This window comes from Podarcis cretensis, assembly GCF_951804945.1.
Source record: "Podarcis cretensis genome assembly, chromosome: 5".
Lineage (NCBI taxonomy): Eukaryota > Metazoa > Chordata > Lepidosauria > Squamata > Lacertidae > Podarcis > Podarcis cretensis.
Window position 1 is genome coordinate 96,153,877 of NC_137174.1, and position 27,762 is coordinate 96,181,638.

A 27,762-nucleotide genomic window follows, 5' to 3' on the forward strand; every position below is an offset into this window, starting at 1 on the left:
GCTCCTTGTATGAGCTCACCATTTTAAAATACAGGCCCTGATCTAGCCTCAATAAAAATGCAGGCTTATGATTAGATGCCTCATTATGACTATGAGAAAACATTTGAAGGGCTGTCCAGACCACATTCCAAGGCTACTTACAAATGGTGTCGCTCCCCTTGTTGCTCCCCTTGTTGCTTAATTGTTTTTAATAACTGAGCATATAAAAACAGAGAATACTGCTGATGTCTTTGATGAAAGCAAAAACTCCTTAGAGAAAGAGAGTTGAACCTGACCAGGAAACCTAGAAAAAATTAAGGAGAAAGAGACAGCAAGAGAAGGATGGAGGTACGGGCACTTTTGATTGCTCTGCTGGTGGCTCTTCTGATTCTGCACTACCTGAAACTGCTCTGGTCAAACAGGCATTATCCTCCAGGACTTCTCCAGCTTCCTCTCATTGGAGCCACATGGAGGTTTCTATTCAAGATTGATGAAAATACTCTCATTCAGGTACTTATTGCTTAGTAATAACTCAGTCTGATGCCAGCAATTGTTTTATCTATTTCCCCCAACAATTGTGATATTTCAGATTCAACGATGGCATGGGTTAAAATGGTAAATGCCATAAGCCTCCGTTGTCAGAAGCTGTAAGCAATACAGATAATAGTAATAATGTAAATAGTATTATTATTAATATTGCAAAGCACAAAACCATATAAAAGTTGAAAATGCGCATTAAAAACTACAGATCAAAAATATGTATTGTATACTGTTAAACTGAGGAAGGAGGAGAGAACACCCTCAAAGGAAGAATGCTTTATGAAAATCTTGGAATATGCAGAGATGGCAAAAATTGATAAAAGATACAAATTTAGAATCTTTTAAAGAAGATTGGAAAACCTTTCCGGTCTATATAAAAAGTTATTTCCCATATTCAATGACCACAGCGCCGTTTAAACTATAAGAAAACAGCAGAATATATTAAGAAACATGTTAGAGAGGATCAAAATAGATAAGATGGAACTTTAAAATGCAATCGTATGTAATTCGAGTTATAAACATTGATATTGGGTGAGTGGGAAATCACTTGTTTTGTTGTATTGGAATATAGTGGTACCTTGGGTTAAGTACTTAATTTGTTCTGGAGGTCCGTTCTTTTTTTTAAAAAAATAATTTTTATTAAATTTCCCGTTAACAAACCAGTCATATCACATTAATTCCAAATTATACCAATACATAATAAACTCCAAATATTTAGCCGAATTTTAAATTTTTTTGGGGGGACCCATGCTTCGACTTCAGAAAGGGTCCAGTCATCTCATATTTCTGCTGCTTTAATGTTCACAAGTCCCATCTTTCCAGCTCTTTGTTGTTATCCTTTACAAATCCCGTCTTCCAATCTTCTGGTTGTTATCATTTTTCTTCTTAGTAACCTCTGAGTTATCTCCACAAGCGAGTTGAAGCAAACATTATTATAGTCCTGTGTGGATTTTCACGCTGATCCAAAAGTCCTATTCAAACGGCAGGCGCCATTTCAGCAGCTCCCATAAAATACAGTCTAAGCGTCTGCTCATTAACTTTCCCAGACCAGTTGCTCCATAAATCAGCCTTTCCAGGGGAGTTCTTGCCAAATCAAACGTAGAATTCAGATATGATAACAGAACACTGGCTCCCTCCCCCTTTGACTGTAAATCTTGCAACAAAGTCAGTCTCATAATGGCGGTTCCCAATTAGAACTGCGTCATCCAAAAGCCTTTTGTTACCTTTCCAGATCTTCCGCAAAACAGAGCCTTTAGTTGATAATTTTATTTCCACACAGTTTATTTTCCCATCTCACTTGCTATCAGTCATGTGGTGGTTGTTCTTGGGGAGGGGTTGTTAGGTAAATCATATTGAAAAAGTAAAAAGTTTACCCCTCCTTTCCGATCCGTTTCAACATACCGAAATAGTTGTGATTCTTTGATGTAGTCTTCTGTTCAATCCAACCTGTCACTCAGCTTCTCAATGGTCGATTTAATTAGCAATCAGTACATCCTTTCCTTCGCTCGAAACATGTGCATTTACTCTTCTCCAATTATTTATCTTGAGCAATGCAACTAGGATCACAATCAGAAGTAGCATCCAGGAGATCCAAAAACTCACTTGAGGGCTTTCCGTCCAGTGCCCCCACCCCCTCCTTTTGAACTCGGGGGTGATTTATTGGCAACTGCGGACGAGGCAGCATTTTCCCATCCCCTGGGAAAACTCGGGAGGCTAATTTACTCCCATCATCAGCCTCTTAACCTGTCCGTTCTTACCCTGAAACTGTTCTTAACCTGAAGCACCACTTTAGCTAATGGGGCCTCCTGCTGCTGCCGCGCCGCCAGAGCATGATTTCTGTTCTCATCCTGAAGCAAAGTTCTCAACCCGAGGTACTATTTCTAGGTTATCAGAGTCTGTAACCTGAAGCGTATGTAACATGAAGTGTGTGTAACCCGAGGTACCACTGTATAATTGTTGAGTAACAAATGTAACTTTCTATATGGAAAATTTCTATATTGTTTTGTTAATTGGAACATTATTATTATTATTATTATTATTATTATTAACCACCCAATAATACGCCCCCACAGAAATAATCAGATTTTAAAATGGCATAAGATGTCAATGAAATCAACCAAAGGCCTAGTTAAAAAGGAAGGTTTTGCCAGGTGAACTTCCCTGGCGTGAGCATTCAACAGATGGGGAGTCACTGCAGAGCAGGTCCATTCTTGTGTTGCCACCCTCTGGACCTCTTATGGAGGAGGAACACAAGGAAGGGCCTCAGAAGATGATTTCAGGGTCTGGGTAAGATCATATTGAAAGAGGCGGTCCTTGAAGTATTGTGGTTCTGAGCCATTTAAGGCTTTCTAGGTCAAAACCAGCACTTTGAATTGGGTCCAGAAACTAATTGGTAGCTGGTGCAGCCGGACCAGGAGCGATGTAATATGCTCTTGTTCCAGTGAGCAACCTGGCCGCTGAATTCTGCACTAGCTGAAGTTTCCGAACTGTCTTCAGAGGCAGCCCTATGTACAACACATTGCAAGTAATCTTACCTTGAGGTTACCAAGGTTAAGAAATGTAACTTTCTATATGAAAAAAGAATAAAATATTATTACAGAAAAAAGACAGACCACAGCATTCATTCACAGCAGCCTCTCAACAGGTACTAACCTCCATGCCCTATTCAATCTTTTTCACTCACACCAGAAGCACTTATAAAAAACAAATTATAAACTAAAATACCAAAATCTTCTTAAAGGATCTCTGCGGTAAACTAGGGTTGCCATTTTTTAGGAAATTGTTGAGCTTTTTCCATTGGGTTGCCATACATCTGGGTGTTTCCTGACATTTTGCCGATTCCTGTCAGGACATGTCAGGAATATGGCAAGCTTACAGTAAGTGCTAATCTCCAGGTTGTAATCTCTCTCCAAGATTACAAGGACAGGGCTGTGAAATCAGCTTCTGAGAGTCATTTAGAAAGCCGTGAAACTAATTTCACTTGGAAAGGAAGTCTTGCTACCACTTACAAGTTGACCCATAGAAAATACAACAACGTTTTATGTTGCCTTGTGTTTTCCCCTGATTTCACATAGCTACCCATGCTGCCATTATCCTACTTTGTATGCTTTTGTGCTTTTCAGTATTAATCGGAATCTTGCCCCTTTATACTAGTTTTAATGTCTTATGTGTGTTGTTTATAGCTGCTGGTTGAAGGGCACTCATCTCCAAAACACATTGTGTAACACAAGAAGTTGAATTAATAAAACCGCTTATTACAGTATTTTCTTGATCTTGTCTTCCTTTTGATCTATTGCATGTTGCGACATGGCCTAGAACAGGTATGTCCAACTTTCAAGAGACTGAGATCTACTCCCACTATAAAGAAACCGGCGGTGATCTACCAAATTTGTTGAGCTTTTTTAGGGAGCCAAAGTTATTGAGCTTTCAGGAGGGTGTGGGGGCCCCCCAAGATCTACCACAGACACACCGCGATCTACCAGTTGGACATCCCTGGCGTGGAATACTGTGTACTTCTCCCCTTCCAACATACGGAAGGGCAACGAGTTCTACTGGCAATGAAGCCGGAGCACATCAGCCTTTCTCAGCAGCAGCTCACGTGTAACCAGAGAAGACAAGAGACAAACAGAACAGGCACCTTTCCATTACTTCCTCCGCAAGCATTAACTCTTTGTCAGGCCATAGTTTATTTTATTTGTTTCTTAAATACAATTCTGAGCTTTTTCAGCAAAAACTCTTCAAAACATACAAAATTACTCAACCATCAGATATGAACATATTAACCTTTAAACATTGGAATTGGTAATAATCTCTAGCCCAGACATGTATCATCTTAATTCCTTCCCATATATTTTTATGGTGGTGATGCTCCTGCTGTGACCCACCGTGGGTCTGAACACTGACCCAGGGCTCTAGCCCAGCCTATGCCAACCTGGTACCCACCAGATGTTTTGGACTACAATGCCCATCTGCCCCAACCACCATGGCCAATAGTCAGGGATGGTGGGAGTGCTAGTTTAAAAGCATCTGGTGGGCTACAGGTTCCACATCCCTGCACACACAAAGATTGTGGCAAGATCATTTTCTGGCAATGACTTGTGCATATTCTTGTCTGTCACAGGAGGGCTGGTTACTATGAAGTGTCTCTGCTGCTCTGATCCTAGGCAGAGGCAACATGGCTTGGAGGGAGTAAAACAAATGGGTTGGGATTATGGGAGGGAGGGAGGGAGGGAGGGAGGGAGGGAGGGAGGGAGGGGAGGGGGAGGAGGAGGAGGAGGGGAAAAGATGATAGCAAGAGAACTGCACATAGTGAGAACTGCAGAGGTGAGGGAGGATGACGTTCTCGTATTAAGTTGAAATCTCCAACTGCGTTTTTTGAACACATCATTCCTCTCTTCTCTTTTGAACCAAATGGTAGCTGGGAAAGCAACATGGAAATATTTACACCATATGGTTTGGACATCTACCCATTGTAGTACTGTCTGGATTCCAAGCAGTGAAAGAAGCACTCATTGACCACTCTGAAGAATTAGATGAGCGACCAGAGACTCCTTTACTTAGGACTCTGATAAAAGGAAAGGGTAAGTAGTGAAGAATAAGAATTTCTACTGGTATTTTCCCAAGATGAGACTTTTAAAGGGCTGTCCAGAAAAAACAGAACAAAGGTTCTCTATTACTGCTGCACACAACGGGAAATGCTAGGACCTAGGGCCTGAGGTCATTCAGAGTGGCTAGTCCTCATGCTATCAAATGACACATTCGTTTGGGTCCATGAAAACCTGGCTTCAGCACATGTGAAGATTTGGTTGATTATGACATCTCTAAGAAACACAACACACTGCTTCTCTCAACAAGCTCTTCCAACATATTTGGGCATGGACTCATGTGGCAAATATAACATGTGAACTTTGCAATCACATAGTTACTATCATCATTATAAATTATGAATTGCATTTTGCATGTATGCCTCAAGGTAACTTACAGAGATATAAAAACAGTTTAAACTATGAATAATCATAGTTTAGAGGTCCCGGGCCCTAAGTAAGTCAGATTATCCTCCACCAGGGCCAGGGCCTTCTCAGTGATGGCTCTGACCTGGTGGAATGCTCTTTCCCATGAGACCAGGGCCCAGCAGGATTTAACTTCCTTCCGCAGGGCCTGTGTTCTTTTTTTATTATTTTTTAAGCAAATTTTTTATTATATTTTTCATAAAATCTCCAATCATACAAATTTCCACATCACATATTTTAGCTTATTGGACCTCCCTCAACTTCTCTGACAATCATCCGTAGTTAAATTTCTATCTTCACATTCCTTAATATTAGTATTGCCTTTAAGTACGTTCTTTCTATCCTCATTTACATTCTTGCAATATTCCTTATTTTTTTCACAAAGCTTCTTTAAAACACACTAGCGTTGTGTCTTCCTCACATACCGTTTTCAAATATTCTCTAAATTTTCCCCAGTCCTCTAAAAACTTATGATCTCTTTGGAATCTAATTTTTCCAGTTAATTTGTCCAGTTCTGCATAGTCTGTTAGTTTTGTTCTCCATTCTTCCAAAGTCGGTACTTCTTCTTGTTTCATTTTTTGAGCCATCAATATCCTCGCTGCTGTTATTGCGGCAGGGCCTGTGTTCTTGTTGTTTAGTCGTTTAGTCATGTCCGACTCTTTGTGACCCCATGGACCAAGGCACGCCAGGCACTCTTGTCTTCCACTGCCTCCCACAGTTTGGTCAAACTCATGCTGGTAGCTTCAAGAACACTGTCCAACCATCTCGTCCTCTGTCGTCCCCATCTCCTTGTGCCCTCCATCTTTCCCAACATCTTTTTTTAAAAAATAATAATATTTATTAAGATTTTGAAAATTACAAAAAGAAAAAAGAAAGGTTAAACATAGAAAAACAGAAACAAAAACAAAAAACACTACATAAAACATTAAATTAGCAAAACAAAACAAAAACAATTAAAAACACTTCCAATCTTTCCGATCTTAACTTTCATACCCTTATTTCATTGACTTCCTCAACGCCTCCCTTTTTGTATTCCACTTCAATTAACTACATTCAATTAATTACATAAAGAAAGTTCTATCCTTCTTTGGCACCAATTGGCCGACCATGCCCAGGAGAAAGGCCTCTGGTTTCTTCAGGAAGGTATATTTAAATACCTTTTTTTTTCTTTCTTGCAAACACTGTATGCAAACAGGGTCATGCATCTGCAATAGCAAGCAAATTATTTTCAGGATGCAATTGCATTTTTAAAAAAGAAAAGAATTCAGGGTGCAATTGCATTTTGAAGAGAACAGAGGTAAAGCAGTGCTTGCCATTCAGGTGTGCATTGAAGCTGTTTGCATTCATATTTTTTTTTTAAAAAATAATATTTATTCAAAGTTTAAGAGTTACAGAAAGAAAAAAAAGAAAAATACAAAATACAAAAAAAATACAACAGCAACCAAAAAAATACACTCACTTGGAAAAAAAACGAAAAGAAAAAAAAACCAGATTAAACCTTTGCAAAACTTTCTTCCTTTACTTATTTCCTTGACCTCCTCACACCTCCCATTTTTGTATTCCAGTTCAAATAGTTATTTCTGCAAGTCCTTTACATCTTCATCTATTTTCTGTCTTATAGTTAATTTTAACATATTGCAACCTAGTTTTTTCCCCCTTTTAATACATTAACCATCTATCTATGCTTAGTTCCTTCTAACATTTCTGCCAAAGCCATATAACTTTATTCCACCTTTTTTCTAAAGCTCCTTAATTTTACAATATTTCTGTAAATAATCTTTACATTTTTTCCAATCTTCCTCCACCGACTCTTCTCCCTGGTCTCAGATTCTGCCAGTCATTTCCGCCAGTTCCATATAGTCCATCAACTTCATCTGCCATTCTTCCCGGGTGGGTAAATCTTGTGTCTTCCAGTACCTCGCCATGAGTATTCTTGCTGCTGTTGTCGCATACATAAAGAAAGTTCTATCCTTTTTTGGCACCAATTGGCCGACCATGCCCAGGAGAAAGGCCTCTGGTTTCTTCAGGAAGGTATATTTAAATACCTTTTTTTTTCTTTCTTGCAAACACTGTATGCAAACAGGGTCATGCATCTGCAATGGCAAGCAAATTATTTTCAGGATGCAATTGCATTTTTAAAAAAGAAAAGAATTCAGGGTGCAATTGCATTTTGAAGAGAACAGAGGTAAAGCAGTGCTTGCCATTCAGGTGTGCATTGAAGCTGTTTGCATTCATATTTTTTTTTTTTAAAATAATATTTATTCAAAGTTTAAGAGTTACAGAAAGAAAAAAAAGAAAAATACAAAATACAAAAAAAATACAACAGCAACCAAAAAAATACACTCACTTGGAAAAAAAACGAAAAGAAAAAAACCCCAGATTAAACCTTTGCAAAACTTTCTTCCTTTACTTATTTCCTTGACCTCCTCACACCTCCCATTTTTGTATTCCAGTTCAAATAGTTATTTCTGCAAGTCCTTTACATCTTCATCTATTTTCTGTCTTATAGTTAATTTTAACATATTGCAACCTAGTTTTTTCCCCCTTTTAATACATTAACCATCTATCTATGCTTAGTTCCTTCTAACATTTCTGCCAAAGCCATATAACTTTATTCCACCTTTTTTCTAAAGCTCCTTAATTTTACAATATTTCTGTAAATAATCTTTACATTTTTTCCAATCTTCCTCCACCGACTCTTCTCCCTGGTCTCAGATTCTGCCAGTCATTTCCGCCAGTTCCATATAGTCCATCAACTTCATCTGCCATTCTTCCCGGGTGGGTAAATCTTGTGTCTTCCAGTACCTCGCCATGAGTATTCTTGCTGCTGTTGTCGCATACATAAAGAAAGTTCTATCCTTTTTTGGCACCAATTGGCCGACCATGCCCAGGAGAAAGGCCTCTGGTTTCTTCAGGAAGGTATATTTAAATACCTTTTTTTTTCTTTCTTGCAAACACTGTATGCAAACAGGGTCATGCATCTGCAATGGCAAGCAAATTATTTTCAGGATGCAATTGCATTTTTAAAAAAGAAAAGAATTCAGGGTGCAATTGCATTTTGAAGAGAACAGAGGTAAAGCAGTGCTTGCCATTCAGGTGTGCATTGAAGCTGTTTGCATTCATTTTTTTTTTTAAAAAAATAATATTTATTCAAAGTTTAAGAGTTACAGAAAGAAAAAAAAGAAAAATACAAAATACAAAAAAAATACAACAGCAACCAAAAAAATACACTCACTTGGAAAAAAAACGAAAAGAAAAAAACCCCAGATTAAACCTTTGCAAAACTTTCTTCCTTTACTTATTTCCTTGACCTCCTCACACCTCCCATTTTTGTATTCCAGTTCAAATAGTTATTTCTGCAAATCCTTCCAACCTTATTTTCATTTAAGTAATTTAATTTGTTTTAAAAACCACTTTTACTTTATCCAATCTTAACTCTCATCCAAACCTATATATCAATACTTATTCTTGAGACGTTTCTCTAAGGTCGAAAAAAATTCCCTTCCACGAATTTCCCAACTCTCATATAAAACAAAAAAGCAAATTATATTGTATACCCTTTGAGTTCCCAATTTCCATTCCACCCATACCCCCTTCCCGGTTTCAGTCCCCAACATAAGTCCATCAATCTCAAAAAACCATTAGCCCGGAGATTTTACATCGGAGGCTCTCAAGTCTCTCTCATGTCCCCTCTGCCCGTCTTTTTGATGGTCCTTAATATTGAAAGCCAAATCTCGGGGAAGGTCCAACCCAACAGCATCCACATTCCTTCCAGCCAAACCTCCGTACTTAAAAGTAAGGCCTATGGGGTATTCCAAATCTTGTTTCATTCTCCTTTCAGATCCAAATGTCCCCAAAGCTCCAACTTCCACCTGAATCAAATTTATAATCCTAGGGTCATCTGATCTCCACATAAGGAGATCTCTCCATCTTTCACTTTCCAATTCAGGCCAAACTTCCATCTTCAAAAATTTATTTCCCCTTATTGCCATCATGTCAGGCCTCAAATTGCAGCTCTCCTTTCACATCTGCAGGGTTACGGCTCCCCCTTTCTTCTCTTCAGAGACAACATAATTCTCCTTCTCAAATTTCCCTGCTTGTTCAGTTGAATAAAATTCCTGTGCCGAGTTCTTATCAAGTTCAATGATGGTACTCAGTCTTGTGTCCAAAGTTGTAACATTTGTAGTCAAAACACCAATTTGACCATGCAACTTTCCCAAGAGAAAAAATGCCCTATTCAGTTCAGACTGGATTTCCTTTCCAACAGCCATTCTCTGCAATATCCCAAAGCTCCCTCTAGGGGAATTTAAGTTTCTTTTGACTCCTTTCAGCACAGATCCAAAAGTCCAGTTAAATTGTAACAGTCCTTCCTTCTTTTCAAAAGCAAGCTCGTAACAAATATAGACAACAGAAACAAAGTCCTCTTTTTGCATCTTGACAGCTAGCTTGACAGCTGTCAAATTATTCTATACTTCATCAACGGGCTCTCACGGACCACTCCCGGGTCCGGGGGGGGGGTGGCACATCAATTCCCAAGTTTAATTCTTTTCCTGCAGGCTCCCCTGCTTCCAAATAAAATTTCTTATAGTGTCAATCCGTAGAATTAAAGTCCTTTACAGAAAAAAAGAAAAAAAATCTCTCCACGACCTTAGTTGACAGGTTCTTTGCTTTAAATTATTTACAGAAAGGGGAGGCGGACTTCCTGTTTGGACCTTCCCCAATCGTGCCGAATTTAAAAATATTTTTAAAAATCCAATTTCCGTACTACTCACGGGTTGTTGTTTGAAATCCGAATGTCCACAAAAAGAAGTCAGCGCTCTCTGACAATGGCTGTGCGGCTTCACTCCGCAAAAATAGCAGTCGATTCGAGACACCTCGCCACTCACCCTGCATCACTTCGGAACCCCCAAAAAGGGGTTTCCGTGTGAGTAGGGGGGGCGCTCCTGGTGTGAGCCGAATCCCACATTCCCAGGCTTCCTCCGCCTGGGATTTTTAGAGGGTCTCCGCCTTCGCCGCGGTGGCCAGACCCGATTTTGGCGGAGCGGGTTCCTCTGAGTCAGAGGAATTCTGCCATTGCCGATGGCGCTAACCCGGAAGTCTAAATACCTTTTTCATTTCATTATAAATCATCTCCCAGAATGTCTTAATCCTTGGGCATGTCCACCAAAGGTGAAAGAATGTACCTTCAGTCTCATTACATTTCCAACATTTATTTTCAGGCAAGTGATAGATCTTTGCAAGCTTGACTGGCGTTATGTACCACCTGTAAATCATTTTCATTAAATTCTCTCTTAGGGCATTACATGCCGTAAATTTCATACCTGTGGTCCATAACTGTTCCCAGTCAGCCATCATAATGTTATGTCCAACATCTTGTACCCATTTAATCATAGCAGATTTCACCGTTTCGTCCTGAGTATTCCATTTCAACAGCAAGTTATACATTCTTGACAGATTCTTAATTTTAGGGTCTAACAATTCTGTTTCCAATTTTGATTTTTCCACCTGGAAGCCAACTTTTTTATCCAAATTATATGCCTCCATTATTTGATAATAATGGAGTCTTCCTGGTACTTCTCTCTCTCATTCACGGTTAAATTTTTCTCTAGAACCTTAGTTTTCGTCTTGTTCAACTTAAAACCTGCTACCTGACCAAATTCTTGAATCAATTCCAGTACCCTTTTGGTACTAGATTCTGGCTCCTGCAAAGTCAATACTAAATTGTCGGCAAATGCTTTCAATTTGTACTGTTTAGCTTCCACTTGTATGCCTTTAACCAATTGGTCCTTTCTGATCATATTTAACAAAACCTCCAGGACCGATATAAAAAGCAATGGAGAGATTGGGCAACCTTGTCGTGTTCCTTTCTCAATCTTAAACTCTTCTGTCACTACATTATTCACAATTAATTTTGCCTTTTGCTCTGAGTTAATTGCACCTATAGCATTTTCAAAACCTTGGCCTACCCCCATCCCCTGTAAATTCTTCTTCATAAAACTCCAAGAGATGTTGTCAAAGGCCTTCTCTGCGTCCACAAAAATCAAAACTGCCTTAGTATTAATATTCACTTGTAATTTTTCTAAAATATTAATTATATTTCTCGTATTATCAGACAAATGTCTGCCGGGGAGAAAGCCGGCTTGGTCTTTATGAATTTCTTCTATTAACACCTTTTTTAATCTTTTAGCCAAAATATCTGCAAAAATTTTGTAATCCACATTAAGCAACGATATGGGGCGGTAGTTCTTAAGCTGTGTCTTTTCAGTCTCTGTTTTCGGTATAAGTGTAATATAAGCTTCCTTCCATGACTCTGGTGCCCTTTTTGTCAGTTTGCAAGCCCCCTCCATAGAGGCTGGCCCCTCTCACTGTCCTCGGAGCTTGCTTACCGGTAACCTCCTCTGGCTGATATCCAGACAGACCAGGGAGATTTTGATAGGCGACATTTTCCCAAGCATGGGCAAAATGCACAACCCCTCCCTCCTGCTTCCGCAGGGGAAAGAAAATAAGTCAGAAATCTATTTACATGATGTTTATTTCTGACATTACAGCACTAGAGAAAAACACGTCCTTTCAGTTCAGTTCTTCCAGCAAGTCTGACAAACTTTCTGAACATGCGCACACAGAAGGTTTCAAGTTACACTCTTCACAAAGACTTATCCAGCCTGTGAACATCCTGGGAAATTTTTCTTTCCCACAGATAAGCGCATCATGTGGTGTCAACAATCTGGCTGTCTGCAGTGGTGATGTTTCCATATACTGACACTTTTTCCCTCCAATATTTCGTTACAGACTTCCTTCAGTGGTTGTATTAACCATTCTTTCAGAGACCTGTAGTACCTTGAAGTCAATCCATCCGGTCCTGGAGATTTTCCTAATTGCATATCCTGGATGGCCCCTTCCACTTCCTGATCTGTTATTTTATAGTTCAACATTAACTGGTTTCCCTGAGAGATTTTATGTAATCCATTTATTTTCAAAAATCGATCAATATCCATTTCCTTCTACTTTTCCTGTGTATAAAGTTGTTTAAAATACCTCTGCAAACACTTCCTAATCTCCACTGGGTTCTGGATATTCTTTCCTTCCACTTCCAAATTCGTAATAGTATTAAGTTTTTGTCTTTTTTTCATTTGCCAAGCCAGCAATTTCCCACATTTATTTGCCGATTCAAATGTCTTTTGTCTCATCTGTTTGATCTTCCATTCTATTTCCTGATTCGTCAATTTTATGAATTGTACTTGATATAACTTTATCTCTTTCAGGATCTCCTGTCATTTTGGTTTTACTCTCAACTTCTTCTCACCTTCCTTTATTTTTTCCAAAATTTTATCCTTTTTTTCATTTTGGTTTCTCTTCTTAATTGCATTCTGTTGTATCAGGAATCCTCTCAGGACTGCCTTGCTTGCATCCCAGATTACACTTTTTTCCACTGTTGTGCTCATATTTGTCTCGAAATAGTCTCTCAAGGTTTTTGGGGCATTCTTGATCACTTCTTCACTCCTAAACAATGTGTCATTCATCCTCCATCTGAAGGAACCAATTGGCGTCAATCTCATTTCCATCTTCACTGCATTATGATCAAAGCAAGTCTTGGGGCAAATCTCCACTTTACTGGTCTTCGGAGCCAATCCTCTAGTTACCCAAATCTGGTAAATTCTTGTCCATGTCATTTTGGCCTCAGAGAAGAAAGTTCCCTCTCTTCCCAGAGGGTTCTTCATTCTCCAAATATCAGCTAAGTCCATATTTTCAGTCATGTCAAAAAAAGTTTTTGGTAGTCTAGCATCTTTGGTGACTACCTGTCTCTGGGCCTTATCCATGTTTGTAGACACCACTCCATTCATATCTCCCATCAAAATCATATTATAGTCCATATAATCCAACAGAATCTCATGTAATTTCTTTAAAAATTCCGATTTTCCTTCATTTGGTGCATAAAGGTAAAGGTAAAGGTACCCCTGCCCATACGGGCCAGTCTTGACAGACTCTGGGGTTGTGCGCCCATCTCACTTAAGAGGCCAGGGGCCAGCGCTGTCCGGAGACACTTCTGGGTCACGTGGCCAGCGTGACATCGCTGCTCTGGCGAGCCAGAGCTGCACACGGCAACGCCGTTTACCTTCCTGCTGGTAAGGGGTCCCTATTTATCTACTTGCACCCGGAGGTGCTTTCGAACTGCTAGGTTGGCAGGCGCTGGGACCGAGCAGCGGGAGCGCACCCCGCCGCAGGGATTCGAACCGCCGACCTTTCGATCGGCAAGTCCTAGGCGCTGAGGCTTTAACCCACAGCGCCACCTGCGTCCCATATTTGGTGCATAGATGCCTACTATCAAGAATTTCTCTCCTTGTGATTGAATTTCGATTGCAACGAATCTTCCTTGGTCATCTTTGAATATAAATTTCGGTGATAGGCTCTCTTTTGCATAGAGGACTACTCCTCTTTTTTGAACTTTATCTGATGAAATGAATTCATGACCCAATCTTTTATTACTCAATATCTTCCTGTGTAGCCTTATCACATGTGTTTCTTGTAGGCAGATCAAGTCCAATTGTTCTTTTTTTAATAAATGAAAGACTGCGCCTTTTTTCGGGGGAGTTCAGTCCATTAACATTCCAACTTACTCTGATTTTCCTCCAACTGCCCCCAGTGCTTGCTCTTCTTCTGTTGGTAGTATCGATGGCAGGTTCACTAGGGGGTCCAATCCAAAGGATAATGCTGCTATCTCCACTGTTCCTTCATTTGGTGACCTTCTGTCCAATGCTCTTTGTTCAAGTCCTCTATCTGGCGATTTCCTGTTCGATGCTCTTGGCTCTTTTCCAGCTTCCTTCTGCAAGTCTTCTTCGTATTTATCCAAAAACTTTACCTTGTCTTCTACCGATGTTATTTTGATTTTCCTTCCTTTGAAACTGAAGGATAAACCTTGGGGAAACTCCCACCTAAATTTGATTTCGTTCTTTCTCAGCAGGACAACCAAATCTCCGTAGTCAGGCCTAAGATCCAGAAGATATTTTGGGATGTCTTTAAAAAGTTCCAATCTTGTCTGTTGAACTTCTAAGTTCTTCCGATAGTGCCAACCCAAAATTTTATCTCTTTCTTCTTTAGTTTGGAGGGTAATCAAACAATCTCGTATTCTATTTTTCTCTTTCCCCCCTCCTCTTCCAAGTCTGAAAGGTCTCACAATTTTAAATTCCTCTTGATCCAAATCCACGTCCCAAAAATCAGCAAATTCCTGCATAAGAAAGTCTATCAAACTTTCCTTCTCCAATTCAGGCAAAGCCCTGATCCTCAAGTTCGTCTGTTTTTCTTTAAGTTCAATCATAGAAAGGGTCAATTTGTGATCGTCAAGTTGCCTCTGCAGGTCTGGAACTCTCACTCTCTAATTGTATTACTTTGCATTCCACAGCAGCAGCTTTTCCCCTAGCTTCCTCTGCTGTCTGCCGTATCAAAGTAGACTTCTGTACCAATTTCTGAATAGCCTCTGTATTGGTATTCACTTTGTGTCCCAACTTATTTATACTTTCTGTATTTAAATTTATACTTTCTCTGTTTAAGTCAATTTTAGTAGTTGCCGTGTCAACTTTCTTGTTAAGTTGATCCAAAGAGTCACTTATCTTGCTTAGTGCCACCGCTAAAGCGTCTTCTGACATTCCTTTCAATTTAGAATGTACTGGCACAGCAGCTGCAGAGGAAGAGGGACCTGATGTTGAGGCTCTCCTTGGCTGCTGCAAAGTCTTCCCAGACCTTAATGTTTTTTCAGAAGTTGGCTGATCTATTTTTTCCTTTCCATCTGCCATAACACTTAAAGATTCAAGGTCAGTCTCACAGTCACACAGTTTATCTTGCAGTGGAAATTCCCTAGCCCAGCTCTTGTAACAATAGCAGCTTCCTCTAGGGGGAAACAGTTTCTATTTGTCAAAACAAAATTAAAAAATTCCTTCCAGTAGCACCTTAAAGACCAACTAAGTTAGTTCTTGGTATGAGCTTTCGTGTGCATGCACACTTCTTCAGATACACTGAAACAGAAGTCACCAGACCCTTCTATATAGTGAGAAGGTGGGGAGGGGTATTACTCAGAAGGGTGGTGGGATTGGGTGATTGGCAGATAGCTGTGATGAGCCTGTTGACGACTCTTAACGACTGCAATAGGTCTTACAGGAAAAAGCAAGGGGTGAGAAGGTGAAAAATGGCTTTGTCATGTATAATGAGATAAGAATCCAATGTCTTTGTTCAGACCAGGTCTCTCCATGGTTTTAAGTTTGGTAATAAGTTGCAATTCAGCAGCTTCCTACTGGAAGGATTTTTTTTATTTTGTTTTGACTATGGCAGACCAACACGGCTACCTATCAGTACAGTTTCTATTTGTATTATTCTGTAATTTCCAAATATCCAAATACAGTTCAAATAAGTAGACTTAGTTTCAATTTTCAACTTTTAGTCCTTTATAACACAGACGGAAACAGTCGCAAGAATGTAATTCAATGTATCTCTTCTTATTTATCTAGCTGTCAACGAACGTTCCAAAGCACCTCAATAGGAGCCTGTTCCCAGGGTCAGAGCGGTAGTGGTTTTAACTCTTTTCCCACTCTCTCCTGCAGGCAAATTCAGTCCGAAACTTCCCCCCTCTTCTCCTGCATCCGAGGGGGGTTCAATATTGATATTTTTTTCCCGGTGAAAATTTAGCCCTTTACAAGTAGGCTTTCCAAGGCTTCAGCTTACAGCTTCCTTGCTTCAGTCTATGTACAAAAGGGGGAAGGCGGACTTCCTATATTGAACCTCCCCTGTTTTCGTTGCCAGATTAAAGCTTTTTGAAAATCCAATTCTCCTACTTTATTCTACTCACGGGTAGTTGCTGTAATGTCCGATTAACCACAGGAAAAGGTCAGCGCTCTCCGGTAACGTCTATGCGGCTTCGCTCCGTGGAAAAAGCAGTCGATTCAAAGCACCGCGCCACTCACCTCACATCACTCCAGATCCCCGAAATCGGGTTTCCCCGCGAGCAGGTGAGGCGCAAAAGGTGCCAGCCGAATCCCCACGTTCACAGGCTTCAGCGCCTGCTATTTTTAATGGGTGTCCGCCTTCGCCGTGGCGGCCAGACCCAAATTCCCACGGGGCAAATTCCTCTTGGTCAGAGGAATTCCGCCAGTACCGATGGCGCTAAACCCGGAAGTCCCATCTTTCCCAACATCAGGGTCTTTTCCAGGGAGTCTTCTCTTCTCACAAGGTGGCCAAAGTTTTGGAGCCTCAGCTTCACGATCTGTCCTTCCAGTGAGCACTCAGGGCTGATTTCCTTAAGAATGCCTGTAAGACAGAGCTATTCTGCCTGGCTTTCAATTTGAATTTAGCCTGGTCTTTTATTCCCCTTCCTCCCCTCCCCTCCGCTTTTTATGAAGACTACCCGCTCTGGGATCCCACAGCTAATTCTCCCCTGGTCTCCTCTCTGGCCCAAATAGGACTAATTTAGCCAGCTAGCCCTGGTGATCATCTAATGTTTTGAAGCCTTAATTGTGCTGCCCCTCGGTGAGAAAACAGAGGAGTCAAACTGACACCAGGGTGTGGTTCACGGAGAAAGAGTTTATTTAGTTCTGTGCAGAGGCGGCCAGCGGAATCGCTTCCAAAGGCTGGCGGCGTTTCCAGCAAATAGGCAAGCACTTTTATACCTTTCCCTATCGTCTCACCCCTCGTCATCCTTTCCTTATCTAATCATGATACATTCTTTCCATTCATTCCATTCCCTTATATGGCTTGTGCAATGCCTTGTTGGCATTTCTTAATTGGTCCCCGACAGTCCCCCCCTGGGCATGTGCCCTAAGCCTTGCCTGTGCAATTTACTCACATGACTTGTTTACTCCGGGACCGCCCTTGCATGTTTCCGCCCTACCTTATCTCTCTGCACATTCCAAGGCCCTACCTTAATCTTCATTTTACATTCTTGTGTCCTTCAGTTTATTGGCTGGATTTCCCCCCTAAATTGATTTTTGAATTCTGAATTTATTGTTATTCACGTTTTATACTGTATTTTATGCTGTTTTTTGTTGCATCAATTAAGTGTTTTAAATTTGTTGTTAGCCGCCCTGAGCCCAGTTTTCTGAACTGGGAAGGGTGGGGTATAAATAAAAAAATATTATTATTATTTATTATAAAAGGTTTTAAAACAGTACAAAAACCAACAACTAAATATGGGTTAAAACAATAAAAGGTATACACCTATTGAAGTGACCTTTGTACACGACTGGGAAAGCTTGTTGGGGGAAAAATGTCTTCCTTTTTGGGGGGAAAGTGCAGAGTCATATTCTGAATGCAGTTCCAAAGAACAGGGACATTCACTCTGAAAGACACAATGTGAATCACTGTGGGGCTGGCCTGCCCAATAATTCCTCTCACTAACTCCACAGTTTATTACTGGTGCTAAGGGCTCCTCCAGAAAACTTTTTTTAATTGCACATTCATAATGATTTGTGCTCATAATACTTTCAAGGTGGTTGTATCCAACTTCATTGTCAATACTATTTATGCCTGCAAAGATTTTGAGGTGATCATACAGTTTCATTTCCATTCTGTCACATCCTTTAACTTTCTGCTGAAAACTACAAATGCACAAACTTCTTTTTGTCCCACTTTTGTTGCAATATAGTTTCCCCAGACAGAAATAATGCAGTAGTGTTCAGGCAGTTTTGCAGAAGAATTAACAAAGCAGAATATATCCACCATTGATGCATTACGTCTTGTCAAAAATCTGGTGCAGAATTCACCCTCAGTAAAAAACCCCAAACCTGTCTAGCTGGACCAGTAGAAGTAGTAACTGGTTGACACCACACATTATATCCTTAAAAACAGTGTCGAAAAATTGGCTGAATTGGGTTTGTTTGGTTTTCCATACTTTTTATTGAAACTTTTCAGAAACACTAACTAAGCAAACAACAAAAAAAGTAAAAGAGAGAAAGAAACGCCAAGCTCTCTCTCTCAAAGGTAGATCTTAACTCTTGTCTCACACAGAAGGGAGTGGACCCTCCCAGCTCTCACCTGGGTGCTTCCCTTTCTTCCCCCAGTCTCCCACCCTGGGAGATCTTTCCTTCTCTGCCTCTCACACAGGGTCTTTCACCAGCCGGCTGTCACCTTCAAGTGTGTACCCAATAGTCCTCCTCCATTCCAGTATGGTGACTTTATCTCCCCAAAAATTCCAACCATTCCTCCATGTTTTTTTTTATATAAAAAACAAATTCTTCATTTCTATTTAAACAGGAATCTCTGCACTGTAGTCATATACAGTGGTACCTCAGGTTAAGTATTTAATTCGTTCCGGAGGTCCGTACTTAACCTGAAACTGTTCTTAACCTGAAGCACCACTTTAGCTAATGGGGCCTCCTGCTGCTGCCGTGCCGCCAGAGCCCGATTTCTGTTCTCATCCTGAAGCAAAGTTCTTAACCTGAAGCACTACTTTTGGGTTAGCGGAGTCTGTAACCTGAAGCGTATGTAACCTGAAGTGTATGTAACCTGAGGTACCACTGTACAATATTGAAAAATAACCCATAGTTATTTACTTGTTGTATATTCATTATTTTACACCCAGTTTTATATCTTGTGATCCCATTTCCTGTAGGCAGTGATTTTCCATCCTAATTTAGCAAGAGAGAAAGAAAAAAGCTCCTTCCATTTCCACCACTTCCATTCTTTTCCCAATAGCATCACCAGAAGCTTGATAGATAGAAGTGAAATTTGATCGTGATGGCCTTCCATGGAAAGATCTAAACTTGTCGACATCACACTGTATCAGATACCAGGTTTCTCTTCAAAAGTCAAAACGGTAGAGCTGTCGAGAAATCTCACTTTTTGCTGATACTGTAAAGTGAGCATGCCTGCGACGTCATTCTGAGCATCTGCACATGTGTGAGCAGCAAAACCCTGAAGTAACCTGTTCCGTTACTTCCGGGTCGCCGTGGGAGGCAACCTGAAAAGATTTAAGATTTAACCCGAAGCGACTTTAACCCGAGGTATGATTGTTGTTATATCTCACTGATTTTCAATAGGTATTGCATTATCAAATGGTCACACCTGGAGGCAACAGAGACGCTTTGTTGTAGTTACTCTGCGGAAGCTGTGGCGGGAAAAGAAAGGCATGGAGCAGCAAGTAGCAGAGGAGGCCCATCAGCTCGTGGAGGCTTTTGCACGTTCAAAGGGTATGTTATGCTAAGTGATGGTGCTGAGCTGGCATATGGAGATATATTTGTGTCCTACCTCTGTCCATTTTAGAAAGGAATGTGATATGCTTTTCTTGGTTCCTAATGGAGATCCCAGCAGTTTCTCTTGGCCACCATGAAACCCCACTCTCATTATGAACTGGACCAGCTGAGCTAACATTAGTATAACTTTATTTTGCAGGACAGCCACTTGACCCTTCCATGCCCATCGCTACTTCAGTCTCCAACGTGATATGTGCTGTGGCTTTTGGGCACCGGTTTGCTCTTGAAGATGAAAGGCTCCAGAAGCTGATAGAAGCCATAGATTTTTCCCTACAATTTGCATGTAGCTTTGGTTATGCTGTGAGTAGTCATTTCCATTCCTCCCAAACAGGTCTCCCAAGGGCCTTAATACCACAAATCAGTATTCTGATAGAGGGTTGGAGAAGTGAGATCAGGTTTAAATTGATCTGAGATAAGGGTCACTTACTATCTCACAGCTTGATCCATTGCTCATGATTATCATTGAGATAAAAAACACGTACAACCCCCCCCCATAAAACAGCAACAAAAGAAGACTTTTTCCACCACAGGAGACTCTTTGGAGGGAAGATGGGACAAAAATGGAACAATGACCTTCAGAACAGGTCATCTAGAGCCCACCAATGGGAAGAGAGGTGAACAAAATAATCTTCTCTAGAAGAGAATTACATAGTTTTGTTGCCATCATGGAAAACTAAATGTGTCTACTCTATACCCACCTAGCAGTGGCAATCATGATGGCGTCCATGGTGAGGCCCCTGCAGCCATCACTTGGCTGGAATTTTTTTTAATGAAAGAGAGACCAGCAACTCAAGCACTATCGATATTGCTGAGGAAAGCAGCCCCCTTCTGGATGATCAACTAAACCCTTTCCTCAAATTTAAGTTCAGTTCTCCACATTTCTACATCCATTCCTAATCTGTAAAAAAAAAAAAAAAAGTACTCATGAAACTTACCGTACTTGAATTTCCCCCCATCCCTATTCTCCACCCATGTCCAACTAACACAAACGGGCACTAACTTGTTCCAGGAGAGGTCCTGAAATTGTGCCCAGTTTTGAAATTATGCTGGGAAGCTGGAAAAATATTTTGAGCCATACTTTTCTTTCACATGTTCAGCTAGGGATAATTCACAGAATCCAGTCATTGTGGGATTCCAGAGAAGCTATAGACACCTTCCTTCTTCTTAGTGAGACTCAAACTAATATGCTTGCCCTGAAGAAGAATGCAGATCATGTTTTATAAGTGCAATTCCAAAGCACAAACGGTTTGAACAAGCTTCCTCATGGTAATGGCAATATTTCTGCTATCTTTCCTTTAGCTTTATGAAATGCTCCCATGGCTCATGAAACATCTCCCAGGGCCCCACAAGAAGGCCTTGTCCTGCACAGAGATGGTGCTTTCATTTGCAAAGGAGGAGATAGAGAAGCATAAGGAGAATCAGTCTCTGCATGAGCCACAGGATCTCATTGATTTCTATCTACTTCAGATGGAGAAAGTAAGTATGTGCTTGAAACCAAATGCTGCTCATCCAAGGAATCATTATATTCCATGTTATGAGTGAACAGAGAGAGGAGCTGAGGGAAGTCTGGGGGGTGGGGTGGGAGGGCTGGTTTTCTTTTTGGGGAGGGGAAAATAGGGGGGGAATGAGGAGGATAAGTTTTTGATTAATTGTTATGTTGAAATCTTTAACAAAAAATAAATATAAGTGAATACTAATCTCTTGCCAGGACACCAATATCTCTCTCTGCCCCCCCACAACTCCTTCATAGTCATTTTAATTGCTAAAGTGAGTTGACATCCTTCCATAGGCATCTACTAAAATAGCTAGGAAAGGATAGATATTTTCATGTACAAATGTGAATGCAAATGAGTATCTGCTTCAAAACTGTAGGCCAGCGGTGTAGCGTGGGTTGTCAGCACCCGGGGCAAGGCAAGTAATTTGCGCCCCCTAACCCGGGGCAAGGCAAGTAATTTGCGCCCCCTAACCCAGGGCAAGGCAAGTAATTTGCGCCCCTAACCCCTAACCTGCCGCCGCTGCCAGCTTCTTTTTGCTGCTGCCTGGGTTGGGGTATTTACGGTAAGGTAGCCACAGCGGCGGTGGCGGGTCCGTGTCAGGTGATCTGAGGCGAGTTGCCGCTGGCGCTGCCGCCCAAACAACACCGCTTTCCCGGAGGAGGAGGGCAGAGAGGCGAGGAAAATGCAACATGGCCCAGCAGCTGCAGCAGCAGCGGCGGCGGCGGGGTTGTGAGGAGGGGCTGCCTGGCGTGTCCTCCGCGGCCCTGACGTGCGGGGACCGCGGCGAGCGCTGAGAGCCACTTTCTGCCGGACGCCTTCAGCCCGGACGCACGCACAGCTCGTCGGTTCCGCGAGACATGGGGCTCTGCTACAGCCTGTGCCCGAGGCTCTTCGGCGACTCCGGAGGCGGCGAGCGCGCCCCCCCAGATGTTGCGCCCGGTGCGGCCGGCCCCACTGCACCCCCCACGCTATGCCACTGCTGAAGGCAGCTCATTCAAGGAATCATTATATTCCCTGTTATATGTGAATACTAATCCCTTGCCTGGAAACCAGTACAGTGGTACCTTGGTTCTCAAACTTAATCCGTTCCAGAAGTCTGTTCCAAAATCAAAGTGTTCCAAAACTGAGGCATGCTTTCCCATAGAAAGTAATGGAAAATGAATTAATCCATTCCAGACTTTTATAAACAACCCCTAAAACAGCAATTTAACGTGAATTTTTCTATCTAATGAGGCCATTGATCCATAAAATGAAAGCTGTAATCACTGTACTGTACTATAAAATAAATAAAACAGTATTGTGGATGGATAAAAATTAAAATTAAAATTCTTTCTTACCTGCGCTGATGATAGTCATTGTTTGGATGGTGGGTTTTTATCCATTTCCATAGTCACACAATCAATCAATCAATCAATCAATCATAAAATGAAGAACAAGCTACAGTCACAAAAATGAAAAAGCCACACAAACAAAAACACAAAAAATAGCAAAAACAAAAGCACCAAATGCCTCCGTGAAGTTTTACATTTATTTTTCTGTCAAACGAGTGTGTTGGTAATAGTAGCCTGTTGGTTTTTGGTGAGTTTACCAGAAGTCTGGTAGGGACTTCTGACAGGAGCTTTACAAGATTGTTTTTGATAGTGAAGCCTACCTCATATATTTGACATTCTTGTTCAGATAGACCTTTCCAGAAGAATGTGTAGCCTCCTTTTTCTTCCTTCAGTTGTCCCTTGCCTGCTCTTTGAGTTTCTTGAAGCACTGCAATATTGATGTTAAAATGTCACATCTCTCTTGCAATGATGGCAGTTCTGCGTTCAGGATGCTCATTGTCTGTGTTATATCTGTCCATATATTCCATGTTCCAAAGTTCAATTGTCTTTTACCACCGCTGGGTGGTGACCCCACTGGGCGTGGTAATCCAGTCAGGGAAAAAGAGAGGCAGACTATGTTTAGGGCACCTTTTCTAGCCCCTCCCCCATTTTGGAGTGAGCAGAGTAGATCCTAAAAAGGGCTGCTCAGTCATGGATACAGCTGCCAATCTGTATCCACCGCCCATGTGCTGTTTCATGACTAAGGGCTTCCAGATTTCACAATCCTGCCCCTGTTACCATATGCTGATCACCATGGAACTTTTGGTGTTTGGGTTTGGGATGGGTTTTTTGGAAGATGCCTGCACGTGAATTTGTTTTATGTCTGTAAATCAGTGCACACTGACCAATGAACAGTCTTCGCAGTAAGGCTCTGTTCTGATGGCATGAGTTGACATGGCAACCGGTAAATTCTTATTTGCTGCAGCTTTCATCCACCTTTACAGCCATTGTAACATACCGCTTGTTATCACCCACCTGTTCTGCCGTTGATGACTTCTTGGGTCATTCTTTGTCTAGCTGCTCCCCTTTGACCTTACCGCCGTGGGTGACCCTGCAGGGAGTATGAGATTCCCAATGGCTTCACTCACAAGGGTCATAGGAATGTGCAAGCCCACTCACCACAAAAAGGTGATGATCCAGCGAGTGAGGGCAGCAACAGTAAGGGGGGGGTGGCAGCAGCTTCCCATTTCACCTTAGGCACTATAAGAGGACACCCCACCTCTCATGAAGCATGTGTGGCCACCCTGGTATGGTAATAAGTGGGGGAAGGAAGATAAAGTGCTGAAGGACAGAATGTAATGCATGTAAATGACATGTCACTTTCCCCATTTTCAACACCAGAGCAGGAATGATCCAGAGTCCACCTATGATGAAGAAAACTTGGCCCAGTGCATTTTTGACCTCTTTGTAGGAGGGTCGGACACAACTACGTGTTCTCTGAAATGGGCACTTCTCCTCCTGGCAAGTCATCCAGATATCCAAGGTGAGAGAGGAGAGCCAGGGCTTCTCTTGACCACTAGGGTGGACCATAATTCTTTAAAGGTTTCATAAGGAAGCCTACAATAGTAGGGTTGGAAGGGACCCCAGGGGTCTTCTCATACAACCCCTTGCAATGCACATTCCCCCCTCCAGTTTGATTCCATTCCACAACCTCTTTTGTTTTGCAAATCTGCTAGCAGTTTCTTTATGCAGCAAATGTACAAGAATGCCCCTGCTGTGAAATAAGTAACTGAGCCTCATTCCTGCCTCTCCATGCTCCATTACATGAGGGATGCGGGTGGCACTGTGGTCTAAAGCACTGAGCCTCTAAGGATTGCTGATTAGAAGGTTGGCAGTTCGAATCCATAAGACAGGTGAGCTCCTATTGCTCTGTCCCAACTTCTGCCAACGTAGCAGTTCGAAAGCATGCCAGTGTTAGTAAACAGGTAGTGCTGCGGTGGGAAGGTAATCAGCATTTCTGTGTGCTCTGGCACTCATCATGGTGTCCAGTTGTGCCAGAAGTGGTTTAGTCATGCTGGCCACATGACCCGGAATGCTGGCTGTGAATAAACACCAGCTCCCTAGGCCTGAAAGCGAGATGAGCGAAGCACTCCATAGTCTCCTTTGATTGGACTTAACCGTCTAGGGGTCCTTTACCTTTAACTTTATATGAGTGGTGCTAGCCAAAGATCAGATGAGGAAATGAGTATTAGTGAAACTAAGTAGGAAATATTGAGGGCTGGGGGTGGAGAATGAATATATGACAGCCTTTGATCCCAGTCCTTCAGCAAATCCAACCAGCTCTGGTAACCAGAAACAACTGCGATGAGCTTCACTTTCAGCCTTTTCACACCTGGGATCTAGAATGGAGAAGAACCATGTACACAGACTTGAGCTCCTTGGAGGACCAGGTGACCTAAAAATGCAAGAAACTGGGACTCATTCACAGAGATTTATGGAATATGTTCAAGGGAATTAAATGTCCATCTGAAATAAAATGCAGTATTCACAATAAACCTTCTGTTTCCATCATTCTCTTCAGATAAAATGCACAAGGAAATAGAAGATGTCATAGGTTCTGCTCACTCAATCTGCTATCAAGACAAGAAGAAACTGCCCTACACCAATGCTGTGATTCATGAACTACAGCGCTTTAAATACGTCAGTTTTTTGGGGTTCCCTAGGCAATGTACAAAGGATTTCAAGCTGCGTGGTTTTCTCATTCCCAAGGTATAACAGTGTGATATAGCTGCACTCCTGTAGCCCAAGAGCAAAGAGCAGCAGAAGGTTTCATATTGAGAGATGCAGCCATCTCTTCCTGTCTAGTCAAAAATCTGAAGGGCAAGAGCAGGAGCTCCATCTGCAGACATGTTTCACCATCAGCAAGTGCCATTCCATGGGGCAATTGTGGCAGGGGAGAAGCATGTAGTGGCCAGAGGTCTCAGCCTGCTTGTGAGCGTTCATTTTAAAAGAGGTGGGGGAAATTCTTCTTGTGTTCCTGCCTGTACAGAAAGTTTTTACAGTGATGAATACAAAGCCACCCACCATAATAATAACAATAACAATAACAATAACAATAACAATAACAATAACAATAACAATAACAATAACAATAACAATAACAATAACAATAATAATAATAATAATAATTCAGATCAGTCTCTGCAATGATTAGTCTTGGGATAGTGTGGGACAATAAAAAAAAAGTATTGATCTGAATGCATTCCAAGTCACTTGTTTCTTATTTGCAGGGGACTATTATTGTTCCCGATCTGCGCTCTGTTCTTCTTGATCCAACACGATGGGAGACACCTGCAAAGTTCAACCCAAATCATTTTTTGGACAAGGATGGACAATTCGTGAACAGAGAAGAATATCTCCCATTTGGTGCAGGTAAACACAGAAGACCAAGCTACGTTGCGATCTGTAGATGGGCTTACTGGTCTGCTTCCAGGAAATGACACCAGCAGCAGCACAGGAGGGAGTGGGCCGGAGCAGAAGCAGCGTCTTTCTGGCTGGAGTGGCACTGCTGGTCAGCAGAATGGGGCAAGGCACTGGCAAGTTAAGGGGATCTCTGGGTTGGTGGCTTGGGACCCACACATGCACACACACTTATGTGGTCTCCATCTGCACCTCCCAACATTTGCCACCCCTGCCCTGTCCCTGAGAGAGGCAGCACTGCCAGACCAGGATAGTGCTCTTCCCTGTCACACATCACCACTGCAAGCCACCCAACTTCTCTTCAGGCAGCAATGCTAGTTCCTACCAAGGTGAAGTAAACCTGGCAGGAGAGTTTGCTCCATGGTCTTAACCCCTTTCTGCATTGCTGATTTGGGCAGTTGACCAGTTTTCCTTTTATTTTTTAAAATCAAGTTTTATTAAAAAGCTTTATACCTAAGACACAATATAAATCATACTAATCTAAAAGGGAAAATAGAAAAAAGATTAGGAAAGAAAAAATAGAAATAGAAAAGGAAATTACAGAGTCCTCTATCAAAATTAAATCTTCACCCTTATTCTGCACACAGAAAAGTGAGCCCTCCCAGTTCTCACTGGGAGCTAGATCCTCTTACACTGGCTTCTAGCCCTGGGAGATGCTCTCTGCCCTGCCCCTCCCACAGGACCCTTCATCTTCAATCCATCCTCTTCCTGAATGTATCTTCCTTGATATGAGATAGGGAACTTCAAATTACAGAACAAAACATAAGTATAACAAGAAGAAAGGAAGGTTAGCACTGACCAGGCTAGAAAACTGACAGCAGCCTTGATGTTTTCCCTATCCTAACTATGTCTATTTTGCCAAAGTGTTATGCAGAATGCTTATAGCTACAAAGGAATGAACACGGGAAAGTAAATTTTTGCTCACTTGCTGCCTTCTTCTTGTCTCCTCCTCAGGGGCTCGCATTTGTTTGGGAATGCAGATGGCAAAGATCGAAATATTCATCTTCCTGACCAGCCTGCTGAGGGCATTCAGCTTCCAGCTGCCAGAAGGAGTCAAAGAACTCAGTAAAGAGGCTACAGTAGGGGCTACAGCACATCCCTATCCTTATAAACTCTGTGCTATTCCCCGTTGCAACACATAAGAAAATAGGAAAATATTAGGGGCTGCACCCCTGCTTCCTGCACTTGGTGACCCCTTGGCCACTCCTGACACATGAACCCCCTAGCATTTCCCCTTCCCTTCCCATCTCATCCCATGCAACTACTGAGGTCTCTTTTCACCTTCGCAGCTCCATTTCTGAAGCCACTTCTCTCTTATCTTCTGCAGCTCTGCTTTGCATCCGTTTTCCCCTTCTCCCCATCTCCTCCTTTTCTTCAGGCCTTTCATGCCCCTGCTTTCATCTTCATCCCTCTCCCAATGCCTCCTTACTCCCTCCTTTTTGACAACTTCCTTTGCATCCCCATTCTTACTCTTGCTCCCTTTTCTCCTCCCCCTCCCCTTCTTTTCTCAAATCTCCCTTACACACACATTCCCACACCTCCTCCTCTCTCCCTCTTCTGCAGCCCCCTTCTAACACCCCCATGCTATGTTATTGTATCTTTAAGATGAGTAAACTCCTAAGAGCAAGGCTATCAGCTTCTCCAGTTGAAGAATGTTAAGTTTCTTTGATGGCTGCTGTACATGTGTGCTTGTTAATAAAATATCTCTTCTAAATCA

At 41.7% G+C, this 27,762-nt stretch overlaps 1 protein-coding gene across 1 annotated transcript; it reads left to right on the forward strand.

Moving 5' to 3' along the window:
• Positions 1-230: 230 nt before the first annotated feature.
• Positions 231-27,762, forward strand: LOC307217046 (cytochrome P450 2J2-like). Its single transcript, XM_079978059.1, has 9 exons — positions 231-489; positions 4,937-5,099; positions 19,547-19,696; positions 19,899-20,059; positions 21,059-21,235; positions 23,967-24,108; positions 25,147-25,334; positions 25,856-25,997; positions 27,000-27,762. The coding sequence occupies exons 1-9, from the start codon at positions 322-324 to the stop codon at positions 27,185-27,187; spliced, it is 1,479 nt and encodes a 492-aa protein (XP_079834185.1). The 5' UTR covers positions 231-321; the 3' UTR covers positions 27,188-27,762.